Below are 13,569 nucleotides of genomic sequence, written 5' to 3'. Positions count from 1 at the left end.
AGGACACGTCACCTCACTTCATGCCTGATGTCACAGGGCCCACAGTGACCTGGTTTGGAGGGAGCAGGGCTAAGACTTGAACCCATATCTGCCACAAGCAGCCCGGCTGGTGCTCTCGCTCAGCTGTGCTTGGCCATGCTGCCTGAGCTGCTGCACAACAGGCTCCGATCCCGGATGAGCCCGCTGTTTGCCTCAGGAGGAGGGGGGATGCATGTGACTTACCCCTTCCATGGGCGCTATGAGCAGGTCGTACAGGGCCCGCAGCGGGGGCTTGGCCAGCGAGCTCTGTCTCCTAGGGAGAGATGAGGTGCCATCCTTGGTGGGCGATGCCGTGCTGAACAGGCTGGTCACGCTCTGGCAGCTCCTGCGGAGAGAGAGCCAGGTCACCCACCATCGCCTTGCCCCGCTGTGCAGAAGGCAGGTCACGCCGCACAGCAGTGCCTGCAGGGCCATCCACCTGGCCTCTGCCCTCCCTCGTGACACTGTCTGCTAGCACAGAGAAGCAGCTGCACATGGCAGCACACGTGTGTGGAGCCTGTCTACAGTCCAGGCGTCCCAGTGTCACCCCCAAGACTGATTCACAGCCGGCATCGAGCCACTGCGCGCAGGCAGGCGTGGGGATCTCAGGAATGCTACCATGGCATGCGGGAGCCACAGACGGGACCAAGAGCCAGCAGGCCTGGCCTGGGGCTGCGAGCTGAGGCCCCAGAGCTTTGTCCGTGTGGCCACGGCATACCATCCTGCATTTTAGCTGCTGTTCCCAGTTGTGGTTTTCTTGGCACCCCATGGGCGTGCTCACGCTCCCCACTCGAACACAGAGTGAAGGCAGGAGCTGGTACCTTCAGTCTCGTTCACTAGGAGCGTGGCTCCAGGCCCCAACTGTCTTGCAGGCACTGTCCTGGGGCCCAGCATGGACAAGGCTGCCGGGACAGGGAGCAGAGCCACGGAGGCAGGAACCTTCGCCCGGCCACCTGCTGAGGCCCCTGTCTGGATGGTGGGCAGGTTTCTCAGCTCCAGGTAAACTTGGTATGTGGGGGCGGGGACTGGGGCTTCCACCAGAACCACGGCCTGCTGGGCGTGGCGTGTGCTTGGCTCAAGGGCAGTGATGGCAGCTCTGTGTTATTTAAGAGGAAACCAAAAGGCTACTTTCCCAGGGCCACACCCCAATCCACGACATTTTGGCAACCCAAGCTTCCTCCCTGCAGACCTTGGCCAGGGTCCTGGCAATGCCCAAGCCTAGAGCTCCGTGTACCCTCTGCCCCTGAGCTCACTCTGGTGACAGCATGGCAACATGCCTGGGAGGCAGGGAGCCTGCCCACGTCCGCTCACTCAGGAAATGGGTCATCACAGGCGACAGGGGAGCACGCCTACCCAGGAGTGACACTCGGGGTCCCACTTAATTGCAGAGGACACACTGCAAAGAGCAGCTTGCCCCTGAAGGGGAGATCAACAGCTCGCTCTCCAGAAGGGACGCTGTGGCAGCACGCGGCGGCTGTCACCTTCCTGTTTGTCACTGCACATGCCCGCCCTTGGTGGTGGACGGGCCCTGCCGCCCACATGGCACCCTTCCCTCTACACCCTTCTTCCCATACCCACAACAGAACCTAGCCAGGGGGTCCTTGGGGAATGCCATACCTCTGCCTGAGCCTGTGGCACCTCAGCCAAGCTCCTAGCTCCGGGGCAGCAGCACAAGCTCCCCTTTGGGTCTTGCTGTGCAGGGGGGCTGTGGGGAGCCCCAGTGTATCCGGATGCAGGTACTTACTCCAAGGTGCCAAGACCAGAACCTCTGCCTGTCTGACCCCACCCAGATGAACAAGGGACACAGGCCAGGAGGGCCTCCCCACTGGCAACAGAGCCATGGAAAGCAGGGTCAGGCTCCAGCAGATGTGGGAGAGGAGCGTGCTGAGCTCAGCCCCTGCCTTGGGCCACTGTGTGCCTGTGCAGGAGAGTGTTGCCTGCCGGTGCTGCGTGGGGACAGGGACAGGGGACACAGGCTGGTGGCCTAGGCGGGTGGCAGGAGCCCAGGCCAGGGGTGCTGGCCCACACAGTGGCATCGCTAACCTATCACTCAGCCCTTCTGCTCCCCCCAGTGCCCACCGAGTGGGACTGGTTCTGACAGAGGCACACACACAGTGTCCCTGTTAGTGACCTGGGCTTCCGGTCGGCCTGCTGGGCAGGGAAGCCCTCTACCGGCAGAAGGAGCAGCAGACAGGCCAGGCACAGCACAGGGAAGTGGCTTAGTGAGGGAGGGCAAGCCCTCTGCTTCCCTGCACTGCCCGGCAATTTGGTGAACCTGCTCTGGCCTCAGGGTTGGGCTTGCAAAGCCGCCGTGTTCAGACCACATACTGCCCTCCCCTGGATTGGCAAACAAGGAGCGGTTCTCAGCACCTGCCCCATCCAGGGAGGCATCTGGAGGAGCCCCTTCTGGATCCACTGCATCCCCCGGCAGTGCAGACTCAAGAACAAGATGCTGCAAGGGCCCTGTGCGGCCAGCGGACAGCTCTGCGTCCGAGCCACTGCCTTCACAGCACCACCGTCACCTTCCTTGTCCCGGTCTTCAAGTCAGCCCGTGTCCCATCTCCACCTGCTGACCCTGGCACTCCATGCCCCCCTCCATGAGGCAGGCTCTCAGCCCCCTGCGCCAGGCCCCTGTGTTGACTGGCAGCTCCTAGACTACCGGCTCTGGAGCCGGGCACCAGCCATGGCCTGGGCAGGTGAGGCAGTTACCCTTGGGCCTGCCTCCCACCTGCTGCTGCTGAAAGCAGTCCTGTGACCTGGCCACAGTGACAGGCGTCAGCTGGCCCCAGCAGTGGCCACCTCTGGCTTCCAGCTGCTGGTAGGTGCTGTGCCTCACTCTGCTGAGACAGCAGCGGAGCTGGGAGCAGGAAATCTGGGCCAAGAGTGACTGACTGTCCCGGGACTCTGGGAGGTGTGGTCCTGGGGAAGGTGTTGGCTTGCAGCCCAGAGGCCAGCCCACGGCCAGGACATGGCCCTCCCTGGCACTGTGGTGGGTTCTGCCAGAGGTGTTTCTACCCCCAGGTGTTGGTGCCATGGCTGCCTGGCACCTGCACAGCCCCACTTGTAGCCACAGCCGGGGTGGGAAGAAGACGCACAGAGTGAGAACTCGTGAGAACTTGAAGTTGCAGGGTGGCCTGCTGCTCAGGTCCAGCCCTAGCGGGTGTCTGCAGAGGCCAAGGGCCTCCAGGGCACCAGCAGGCCATGGGACGGCCGGGCAGGCCTCTCTCTCAATCCCCTCTTTTCCTTGCTTCCACGATGTAGGGTTGTGATAAGGCTGTCTTTCCTGAAGTGTGGAAAATTTCCTCTGTCTAGACCAGCCCTGCCGGCACCTGCTGTGTGGTGTCAGGCAGGGGCAGGGCCCTTTCAAATGCAGTCATCTCCCAGGAAGTTGGCACCACCTCTCCATGCCCCAGGACCATGTACAGGGAGGGACTCCACGCCTTGGCTCGGGTCAGTTCAGCCGCGTAGCCCTGGCGCTCCAGCAGGGGGCGCTGCCCGCCGCCTTCCCAGCCACCATTCACTGCTGTGCCCTGGACACTGGGCGCCTGCCTTAGATGATGAGTATTAACCTCCTGGATAAATTCTTATGCCGGCAGTCCACGGCGGCAGGGGGAGGGCACGGATGTGGGGACAGAGAAGGAAGCTGTGCCTCTCTCAAGCCAGAGCACTCAGGGGATGGCCAGAGCTGGCCCCAAAATCTTGTCCCATGTGTGCCTACAACCAGTGCAGATTCCGGGAGCTGGCAGGCAGGTGGGCTGAGTGGTCCCTCCAGCATGAGCCAGCCCCATCGGCATGCACAGACCCCAGCTGCTTTCCCCGGCCCACTCCTCCCTGCTCGGCTGGGCATGCCCTGAGCCTCCCTGAGCTGGGGCTCAGCCCCGCAGGACTGCACCTGCTGGAGAACCCTGCACACCGCCTGGATCCTGCTCTCTGGGAAGCTGTTGGCTGGCACATCGTCTCATGCCTGCTTCCTCGGCTCTGATCCGGCTGTGCTCGGATCCCCTGTGGAGCCCTGGGCACGGTAGGCTGTGGGGCTGGGAGCTGGCCTGAGAGCTACACTTGAGCTGCAAGGAACTACTAGAACAATTAATTGGCAAATCTGTGACATTTGGGTAGCTGGAGATGCCTCAATTCAATTAAATAAAGGATTCTGATGCCAGCCCGCGACTTCCCTCTGCATGAAAGGCGGCCTCTAGTGGGAGGCCTGCAGTGTCAGACACTTGATTTGAAGTGCTTATGCACCAAGCTGCAGGCGCTTTCTTAATTACCAAGCACCGGGTCCCCTCACCCCCTGCTTGGGAGAGCAGCAAGGAGAGGGGGCTGCTCAGACTGGGAACCCCTGCTCTTCCAGCTACACCTGGCACCTGCTGGCTCGGGGGTGGGAAGCTGCAAGCGGCATCCCACCTCTTGGTCCCGGACTCTTCTGGGCATGCCAGGATAGGGTCGTGGTACCTGCCTCCCCTGGCAGCCCTGGGCAGGAGCTGCGGCCACAGAGCCTGAGAGGGCTGGAAGACGCCCCCTGCTGCCAGCATCCCTGTTAGTCCCTGAAGGCCTGTCTCCAGCTCTACCTGCCTGCCTTCCCCACGTGAGACAGCACCTGCCCCCACGTCACAGATGGTACCGCGTCAGGGACCTAAGGGGGCCGGTGAGGCCCTGGTCAACTGCACAACCTGGGAAGTGAGAGAGGGGCCTGGGCTCAGCTGACGGGCCAGGCGAAAAACAGTGATTTCCATACAACATCCAAAGAGCCAGGGAATTTCAGAGGCGTGGTGGGGAGCGGGTAACTCAGCCCCGGGGGAACTTGTGAGAGATGAAGTACCTGGCGGGGGTAGGGGGGGCTGCCTCTTGTGCCCTAGTCCTGTGTTCTGCAGCAGGCAAGGACAGGGCAGGGGCCCTCCGGGTTAGGGCAGAGAGTAAGGGAGGAACGGAAGGACGGCAGGACCAAGGTCAAGCTCCGCCATCTCAGCTCAACTCCATGGAGAGACCCCAGTGGGAGAGCGACACAGCCAGATGTGTGCTGCCCTGGGGGGAAGCAGGGGCAGGACCGCAGTCCGCTGGGCAGCTGGGAGGGACGTCACAGGACAGACTTGGTGGGTGCTGTCAGCCAGTGAGAACAACGCCCATCCCTGTCACTGGCAAGGTGAGGTGCTGAGGTTGCCCCTAGGAGCAATGCCAAGAACAGTGACCATTTGGCATCGGGCACAATGGCGATGGTTGCACCTGTTGGGAGGTCGGGTACCCAGGGATGAGGAGGCCTGCAGAGAAGTGAAGCGGGCAGGGGGCACCATACACACACAGGGGCGACAGCCCTGCTCTGAATTCAGCTCTCCCAGGAAGTGCCAGGGGCTTTGCCAAACCTGCAGCTTCCGGTCCCCTAGCTTACCAACCCTGTGAATTTTGGAGTTTTTTTTTTTTTTTTTCATCCTGTGCAGCTCTGACACAGGTCCTCTAAGCCCCACGCTATGGATTCATGCGTTGGTGCATTTAAACAACACTGGTGAGGCCCCCGGCCAGGTGGGTGCTGGGCCCAGCACTACAGACTGGGTGGGAAGAGGCACGGCTGGCAGCACAGAGTCAGGCTCGGGGCAGGAGGTGGCCTGGGTCCTTCCAGCTTCCATGCGAGTCCTAAGGCCGGGGCCAGCTGGCACCGCCGTGTGTCCTCTGTGGCCTTCCTGGTGAGCCCGAGAAAGAGGAGGGGCACTGGCCTCCATCCCCAAGAGAACAGTGAGGGCACCCAGGGTGTACAGGCCGTGGGGGGGCGGTCAGAGGACCCCCTGTAACCGGTGCTGGAGCTGACGCCATCCCCATCCCCGCTGTGGGATCTGGGGCCTCTCCGCCTCATCCATGGCCAGGGGTCTGAGCTAAGACACGCGTGGCTGGTCGCCGAGCACAGCAGCAAGAAATGGCTTCCCTACGGACTCCTGAGAGTGGCCGTGGTTTGCAGCGAGCGTGTCCCTGGAGCACACGGAGGTGGTGTGGGAGCAGCCGCGTGCACAGGACCCCGTGCACTGGAACAGGGCTGGCTCCCCCGGCAGGGCGCTCCAGCTCGGTGATTTTATGGATTTCTTGGCCCCTTTGCTCCTGGGCGAGCAGCTAGGCTCATCTGGGAGTTTGGCAGCCATGGCTGATGCGAGTCAGGGGACCCTGGGCTTCAGGGTCTCCCTCTTGCCACCCCAGCGAGAAGGCTCTTTGTTCTGCTTTTGTCTGCAGGGCCTGTGCTGTGCTGTCACTGTTTTCCCGTTTGCCATGCACCGTGGTGGAAAATGTGTTTGTATTTTGAGTGCAGGGTGGGCAGCCCCCCTGGGTGGGCACACCCCTTAGGAATGAGGAGCAGACATGACCCTAGGGACCAACCAGCCTGCCCTGGCCTGGTGGGCCCCGAAGGGCAGGCACTTGGCAGGGCAGCACAGGTGCACATGTGTGTGCCCATGTGTATGTGTGTGTGCATGTATGTGTGGCTGCACTTGGGGTCAGGTCACATGTGTGATGGAAACTGAGAGAAAGAACCAGCCCTCAAGGATGCCCTGGCCCTCAGAGGGCACCATCCTGGACCACCTGGGGCCCGTGTCCACAGGGTTGTTCTGACTTTCATTGCCACCTATGTTGTGGGTCTTCCGTGTTCCCTATTGCAGCCACATGTGTGGCTCTGTGGGAGGGGGGCATCCCACAGCCCAGACCCCAACTCCCCTTTCACAGAGTAGCCCACCCCACACCCTGCCCCTCTCTTGGTCTCACAGGAGACCACCTGGGAATCGGCTAGCGTGACTCCTCCCGGTGGCCACTCCCAGAGGAGAGGGCAGTGGCCCTGGCCCCCGGGACCAGCGTCCTTCCTGTGGCTGGGTCAGAGCTGCACAGGACAACAAAACAATCTTCCCCAAACGAGCAACTCTACACTCCAAATTTCACAGCATCAATAAGCTAGGGGATCGGAAGCACCTAAGTTGGCCTGAGTACAGGGCGCCGGTTCCCACTGCCGGAGTGCCTGTGGCCAGCCCACTGGCTGGTCCACTTTGGTATACAAGGCCAAACAGGAAGAGGAGGGATGGGTGAGGCCGCCACCCCAACCCACACCAACCTCACACCTTGCAAAGCCCGGCTCCCCTCAACCTCCACTTCCCCGGGAACAACATGGCTCCCAGGCCTGCGGGGCAGCAGGGCTCTTATATTCCCACACGCAAAGAGCCCAGCAGGCTAGGAGGCTTGCCCCCATTTCAGAGACAAGGAAAACAGAGGCCAGCAAGTGGCGGAGGAAGCGAGTCCCAAAGCCAAGTCCTGAGCTCTCTGCACTCTCCTCTGACCAGGCGTGCCATCGCAGCAGGACCACAGCCCCCCTCCCGCCCCCAGACAGAAACTGCCAGAGCAGGGATGACAGCCCAGGCTCGTCTCCTGCCTCCTCATACCCACTCACACTCCTGCATGGAACTGCAGGCCCCGAGGGCCACTGCTGAAGGCGGGGGCGGGGAGCAGAGTGAGCAGCTGGCGGGCTCAGGCTGGCCACACTGCTGGCCCCTATGTGCCCCACCCTCGGCTCTCTGCCCACTCAGTGGGACCCTGGGAAAGCAAACACAGGTTCGTCACCCTGCCGGCACAATGAGAGGAAGCGGACAGAGGGCACACAATGGCCAGCTTGGCAGGGGCAGCCTCCTGTCCAGCACACAGCCTCTGCTGGGGCACAGAGCGGCCAGCAGCCCAGCATAGTGACAGTGAGACAGGTCCCCCTCAGCCATGGCTGCCTGCCCCTGTTGGGGGCAGCTTCCTAAGAGAAGCACGTAGGAAGCTGCTGGCATGGCAGCTTAGGCCTGTTAGCTCATGGGAGAGAACCGAGCTCCCGCACAGACCAGGGCACTGGGTTTGGACGAGCTCGGCCCTGGACCCGGCTTCTCCTTTGATCTGTGCCGCTGCCAACTCCGCTCTCGCTGACCTCCCTGAGGTTCAGACCAGGACGCAAGCAGGTACTCGACCTGCAAATGACCTGCCCACGCCCCACCAGGTGACCACGGCCACATGCTCAGGTCAGCTCTGAGGTGAGAAGCGGCAGCAGACAGCCACCCTCTAGGTCTCCTGGCTGGTGGCTCCCTGCCCCACGCCGGGCCAGGGAAGAGCTCCCACGTACCTGTTGAAGAGGTTGTTGCGACGAACCATGCGCAGGAAGCCTGTGGGGTCGGTGACCGAGTTCAGCTTGCTGTTCATTTCCTCTAGCTGCTGCTCCATGATGTCCCCAGCCTCGCTCTCCGTCTCACTGCTGGCACAGCCTCTGCAGGAAAAAGTACCCAAAGATCCATTCAGGGAAGGGAAGGACTTGCCTACAGCAGTCAGTTCTGTGCCAGTTCTGCTCCCAGGATCATCCAGGCCTGGGGTCCTCTGAGGGGTCCTCCCCACCCCAGGTCCTCTCCCCATAGTACCCAAGATGAACACTGGCTGGTCACTCGTGGCCTGTGAACTCTATAGCCAGGGGCTGCGTCTGATTGGATACTGCACTTGCTGTGGCCAGCAGGTGCACAGCACATAACAGGGACCACTTGGTGGTGAGCGGTCTGCCAGACAGGCTTCCCAGGGAGAGCTGGGGTGAGTGTGGCTGTGTGGTAGTCCTCCCAGCCAGTCCAGAACCAGGGACTAAATGTCCAGGCCATGTCCAGGACATGCATGCTGGGTGCCCAGGAGTCTCCCTACCTGGGACACGCATGCTGGGTGTCCAGGCCGTGCCCAGGTGACACCTCACCTGGGACACGCGTGCTGGGTGCCCAGGAGTCGCCTCATCTGGGACACGCGTGCTGGGTGCCCAGAGGTCACCTCACCTGGGACACGCGTGCTGGGTGCCGAGGAGTCGCCTCACCCGGGACATGTGTGCTGGGTGCCTAGACTGTGCCAGGCATGTTTCAGAGGAGACACCTCACCCAGGACACTCCTGCTGCCGCACCACCCAGCAGCGCAGGTCGTTGCTGGACACACAGGCCAAGGAAGACCACGGACGGGGCCATCCACAAACTCAGCATGTGGATGCGACTGTGGCTCAGTTAACACTTCTGTATTTCCCCTGATGCGCAATTTAACAGAACTTCCCACAGTAGGTTGTACATAAACGGGGACACCAAGGAGGGCCCTGATTCATCAGCACAATTAACTGACAGAAGGCTTAGCAGCTGTAAGAGCCATGCCCTGTGTGCTGGGCAGAGAAGGCCGTGATGGTGACATGTATGTCCTCTTTCCCAGGCCCACTTCACATGCGGTCCCGGATCCCTCAACCTCAGGGACGTGCACCCAGAGGACAGCTTCTTCTGGTGTTTCCCGTGGACTAGGCATTTGTGTGCACAAGTGGGGGGTGCCAGGCCCCTGGAGGAAGTGGGTGAGAAACAATGTGGCCTACTTCCTCCTGGGAAGGGAGACACGTCTCTCACCCCTCACGGGGTGCCGGCTGGCTGAGGACACGTCTCTGGGTGAGAGCAGTATTGCGTGAGGGACCCACAGACTGCCTTCCCCAAGACACATGGGGCACTGCCCCTTCCCAAAGGCCCGAACAGAGACAAAGGGGGCATGAGAGAGAACCCACGCCCTGCCCTGCCTCACCTGCCTTCAGACTGAATGTAGACTGGAGCTCTCAGGGCTGGCACCCCTAGGTCTCAGCCAACTGAGATCCAGGGAACCCTTCAGCCTGCTTTCTATTGTTGTTGCATAAACAACCACCTACGCAGAAACACAACCTATAGTGGGTTTTAATGCACGTGGGAGAGAGAGAGGGGGAGAGAGAGAGAAAGAGAGAGAGAGAGTGTGTGTGTGTGTGTGTGTGTGTGTGTGGTCTCTCTGGAAGCCCACAGCTGAGCACCCAGGAACCACTATGGCGCTAGCTGGAGGCTCCTGTTCCTCCCAGCCTGTGGGGTTGGGAAACAGCTCTCCTAAGACAGCAGGGTGCCTGGCACACAGCAGGACGCCCCAGGGAACTGCTGCAGGAATCAAGGACAGACGGCACAATGCTTGCTTGTGGGCTGAGGACTTTTATAAAGCTCTGATCTGACCCGTCCAGCATCTGCAATTGTTTCTGCCCACAACGCAAGACAGCAGGTGCAAGCAGCTGCAGCCCAGGGGCGGGCAGGGCTGGGAGCACTGGCAAGGTGGAGGATGCTGGCTGGCTCCAGCTCAGGTGCCAGGTGCCCTCGCCCCAAACACAGCACACTCTGGTATGTGACTGGTGGGGGAGGGAGTGGTCAAGCCCAGGAGAAGGCGGGGAAACTTCTGGCATCTGAATACATCACCAGAGCCCATGTAGTCACAGGCTGTAGAGCAGGGAACAAGGCCTTATTCCTCTTGCTGTCCCACCGGCCCGACTAGCAGCTGAACAGGCACGAATGGCTCCCTGGGGGCGCTGAGGGGCCCTCTGCAGCAGAGACCCTGGTAAATATCACTCAACAAGCAGCTCTGTCCAGGGACACATTTGTCACTTGAATGCGACCTCCTGCCTGCGACTGAGGGATCTGCTTGTCAGAGGAAAGGGCAGCAGAATCGGCGGGCACCAGTGTCATCTCACAGCCCCCCTTCTGCTGGCAGCCACCATGCTGAGCCCTCACGCATCTGCTTAATGGGGCTTTTCCCTGCGTCCTGACCCTTCAGCGTGTTATAACACCGAGGTCACAGATAAGGGGACCTCGCATTTACAAAGCAAGGCTCAGCTCCTGGTTACAGCGTCAGCGGCCCTGTCCTGTGCCCAGGGCTGAGTGACTGGGGAGGGGAGGGGAAGGAAGCAGCACGTCACACCTGGGGACAGTCAGCTCACTGTCCCCGGGCGTGCTTACTGAGCAGGCCTCGTGGGCAAGGGCAGCAGGGCTGGGCAAGGACGGTCACATGGTCCTGGTCCCACAGGTCGCCGCGTCCACCTCCCATCCCCATGCTTCATTGCGCTTGTTACTCAAGAGGCGACAAACTCCCGTGGGACGGATGGCACGTCACCTTAGACGGTGAGATCACCACTGCCACTGAGGTTTAAGAGCAGCTTCGGTCCTGCTCACTCGTCCGGCCATGAGTGGCCCAACTGCGCCTTGGACACAGTCACCACGGAGCCAGGACAGGACAGGCCCCCTCAGGCCAAGACTACCCCGCAGGAAGATGGCAGTAGCCCTTGGAGAGGCTCACGGAAGGTGCTACATGGACCTGCTGGTAATTACATGGTGGCATGTGCTCGTGTGTGTAGAGACCAACTGAGCAGCCAGCGTGCGGTGGGCAGGGGAGAATGTGAGAACATGAGGCTCCCAAGGGGTGAACAGGGTACAGAGAGAACCTCGAGAACATTCCAACATGCGGCCTTGCAGGAGGGCCGGAAAGCAGCACACTGCTGCCCTACCAGCCGCCCGGCACCGCCCGGCACTGCCCAGCAAGGCAGGCCCTGGATGCCAACACCTTGCCTCTCCTTTCTCCCTGCCATTCTACTCAGCTCAGCCCAGCACTCTGCACCCTCGGTCCTGCTGGCAGTCCTGGGCCTAAGGATTCTAGCTCAGTGCCCCTCGCCTGGCCCTTCCCACTTCTGGGCCCTGAAGGGACACAGAGGGCCCTGTCTCTGCATCCTGACCAGGCACCTGTCCATCCTGGGAGATTCTGCCCACTCCGTGTGCTACCGGAGGAGGGGAGGAAGCTGGAGTTTTAGATCACCATGGTCATGGACAGCAGTGAGCGAGGGCCAAGGCGAGCGTCCGGACACACCTTCCCTGGTGTGAGGGGGGCATGGGGAAGAGCAGCTTTGCCATGGTGCCCACCTGCCCTGCCAGCCTCTCTCTGTGCCAGGGGCCTGCGTGCTTGGGGAATCATCAATCACGCCATCTCCAGATACAGGCTCCAGAGTGGTCACACATGGCGTCTCTGTGGAGACGGCAACAGTCCATGAATCAAGTCCGTGGAGCCGGCCCGAGCTCACCCTGCTCCGGGGAGGATCTGCTGTGCCGGCACGGCCTCCCGAGCTCTGAGACCGCACGCTGTCCATCTTCCCTCTGACAGCCACAGCCGAAGCCCCCACAGGTGCACTTTTATTTATGCCCCCTCATTTCCCCTTCCTCCCTGCCCCCACGTCTGCACTCCTGCTCCATTGATACCTAGTTAATTCTGCTCTGAAGTAGTCCAAAGCTGGCTGCGGCCGGTGGGAGGCCAGGCTGCTTCCTACACACGGTCAAGGGCAGCTTAACACACCTCCTTTCCAAACAAGGTTCTCTTTACGACCATGAAACCCGAGGAAGCAACAGCACCCGCAACGTTTGTTTCTACTGCCCTCAATCAGTTAGCGTGCCCGACAGCCAGGGGCCTGGTCCCCCGCCTCCTGTGCAGGGTCACAATGGGGGGCTCCCAGGGACCCCCACTGCTGATTGGACCAGAGGAAAAGACTTCCCTAAGCTCGGTGGGCCGTGGGTGGCTGGTTGAGATGGAATTCTGTGGGAGAAGTGCGAGTGATTCCACAGACCTGGGAGAGCTCCGGGAAGCGGTGGCCATCTTCCCATCCAGGGACTGGCAGCAGAGGGCGTTCCAGCTGCAAACCGGGGTGCCACACGGAGAACCAGACAGCCCGGCAGAGCTTTCCTTTCTGCACCTCCTCACCCTGGAAACTTACTAGAAACCCTCCTCTGTGGTTTAAGCAAATGGAGGGGGAGATTTTTGCGGGCAGAGAAGAAAGGGGTAGGTACCAACGTATCCTTGCAGTCCTGTGAGATGCCAGTGCCTGCAGCCCAGGCCCCAAGCTGCCCTGGCATCATGTAGACTTCGAGGGGACACGAGGCCAGCAGGCCAGGCAACAGTGGGAGACAAGGCTGCAGGAATCACCATTGAGGGTAAGGGCTGGCCAAAGGCAACCTGCCTTGAGAAAGTTCTCCAGTGCATCTAAGTTCTGCATGCAGACTTCACAACTGGAGGGCACTGGGCACAGGGACCCACCAGTCCAAGGCCACGCCCAGGAGCATGACCCCGTCCCCCCCGCTGTGGACTGGCCCGTCAGGGCTGTGGTGTCTTATCAGAAGTGAGCCACTCGGCTCCCTGCAGATGCTCGTATTTGGATGGAATGAGATCCACTTCCTTGAGCTGATCCATACTGTCATCAACAATTACTGCAAGAACAGACATGCTGTGGGGCTGATGGCACGTGGGTACATTTACCTGGCAGCAATCTATACAGACACACACACACTCACCTGCCAGGAACCTGCACATGCACACACACCCCACAATGCATGCTTCGGCTGGTACCCGTGTACACACACACCACACACATACACACCCCACAATGCATGCTTCGGCTGGTACCCGTGTACACACACACCCCCTCCATGATGCAGGCTGATGTGTCCTTTGGCGGTATACGGGTAAAGAAGAGAAGTCCTCCCCCAAAGTGCTTTCTGGGGAACGGGGCCAGGGCAGTTCCGTGAGCTTAGGGACGCGGAGCAAGCGGGCGGTTTCAGCTTAGACGTGCACGGCGCTGCCTCCAGGGGATCTCATGCCTGGACTTATCGGAGTCTATGGTCACGTTAAGAGGGACGGCGGGGGTGCCTGTCCTGGTCAGCAGAGCCATCGAACACATGAGAGAGTTTC

General features: G+C 61.0%; 1 protein-coding gene across 1 annotated transcript in view; it reads right to left on the bottom strand.

The window, feature by feature from the left end:
* The window catches only part of TTC28 (tetratricopeptide repeat domain 28), a 499,891-nt gene that overhangs the window by 17,425 nt on the left and 468,897 nt on the right, over positions 1 to 13,569 (bottom strand). Inside the window, exons 13-14 of the mRNA XM_041003608.1 lie at positions 8,132 to 8,272; positions 223 to 364 (exon numbers count right to left, since the gene is read on the bottom strand). Of these exons, the coding sequence (XP_040859542.1) occupies positions 223 to 364; positions 8,132 to 8,272 (283 nt within the window). The remainder of the gene's footprint in view (positions 1 to 222; positions 365 to 8,131; positions 8,273 to 13,569) is intronic.

This window comes from Ochotona curzoniae, unplaced genomic scaffold (assembly GCF_017591425.1).
Source record: "Ochotona curzoniae isolate NIBS_2020 unplaced genomic scaffold, NIBS_Ocur_1.0 scaffold_274, whole genome shotgun sequence".
NCBI lineage: Eukaryota > Metazoa > Chordata > Mammalia > Lagomorpha > Ochotonidae > Ochotona > Ochotona curzoniae.
Note: the sequence above shows the minus strand (reverse complement) of the source record. Positions and strands in the feature narration are given on the sequence as shown.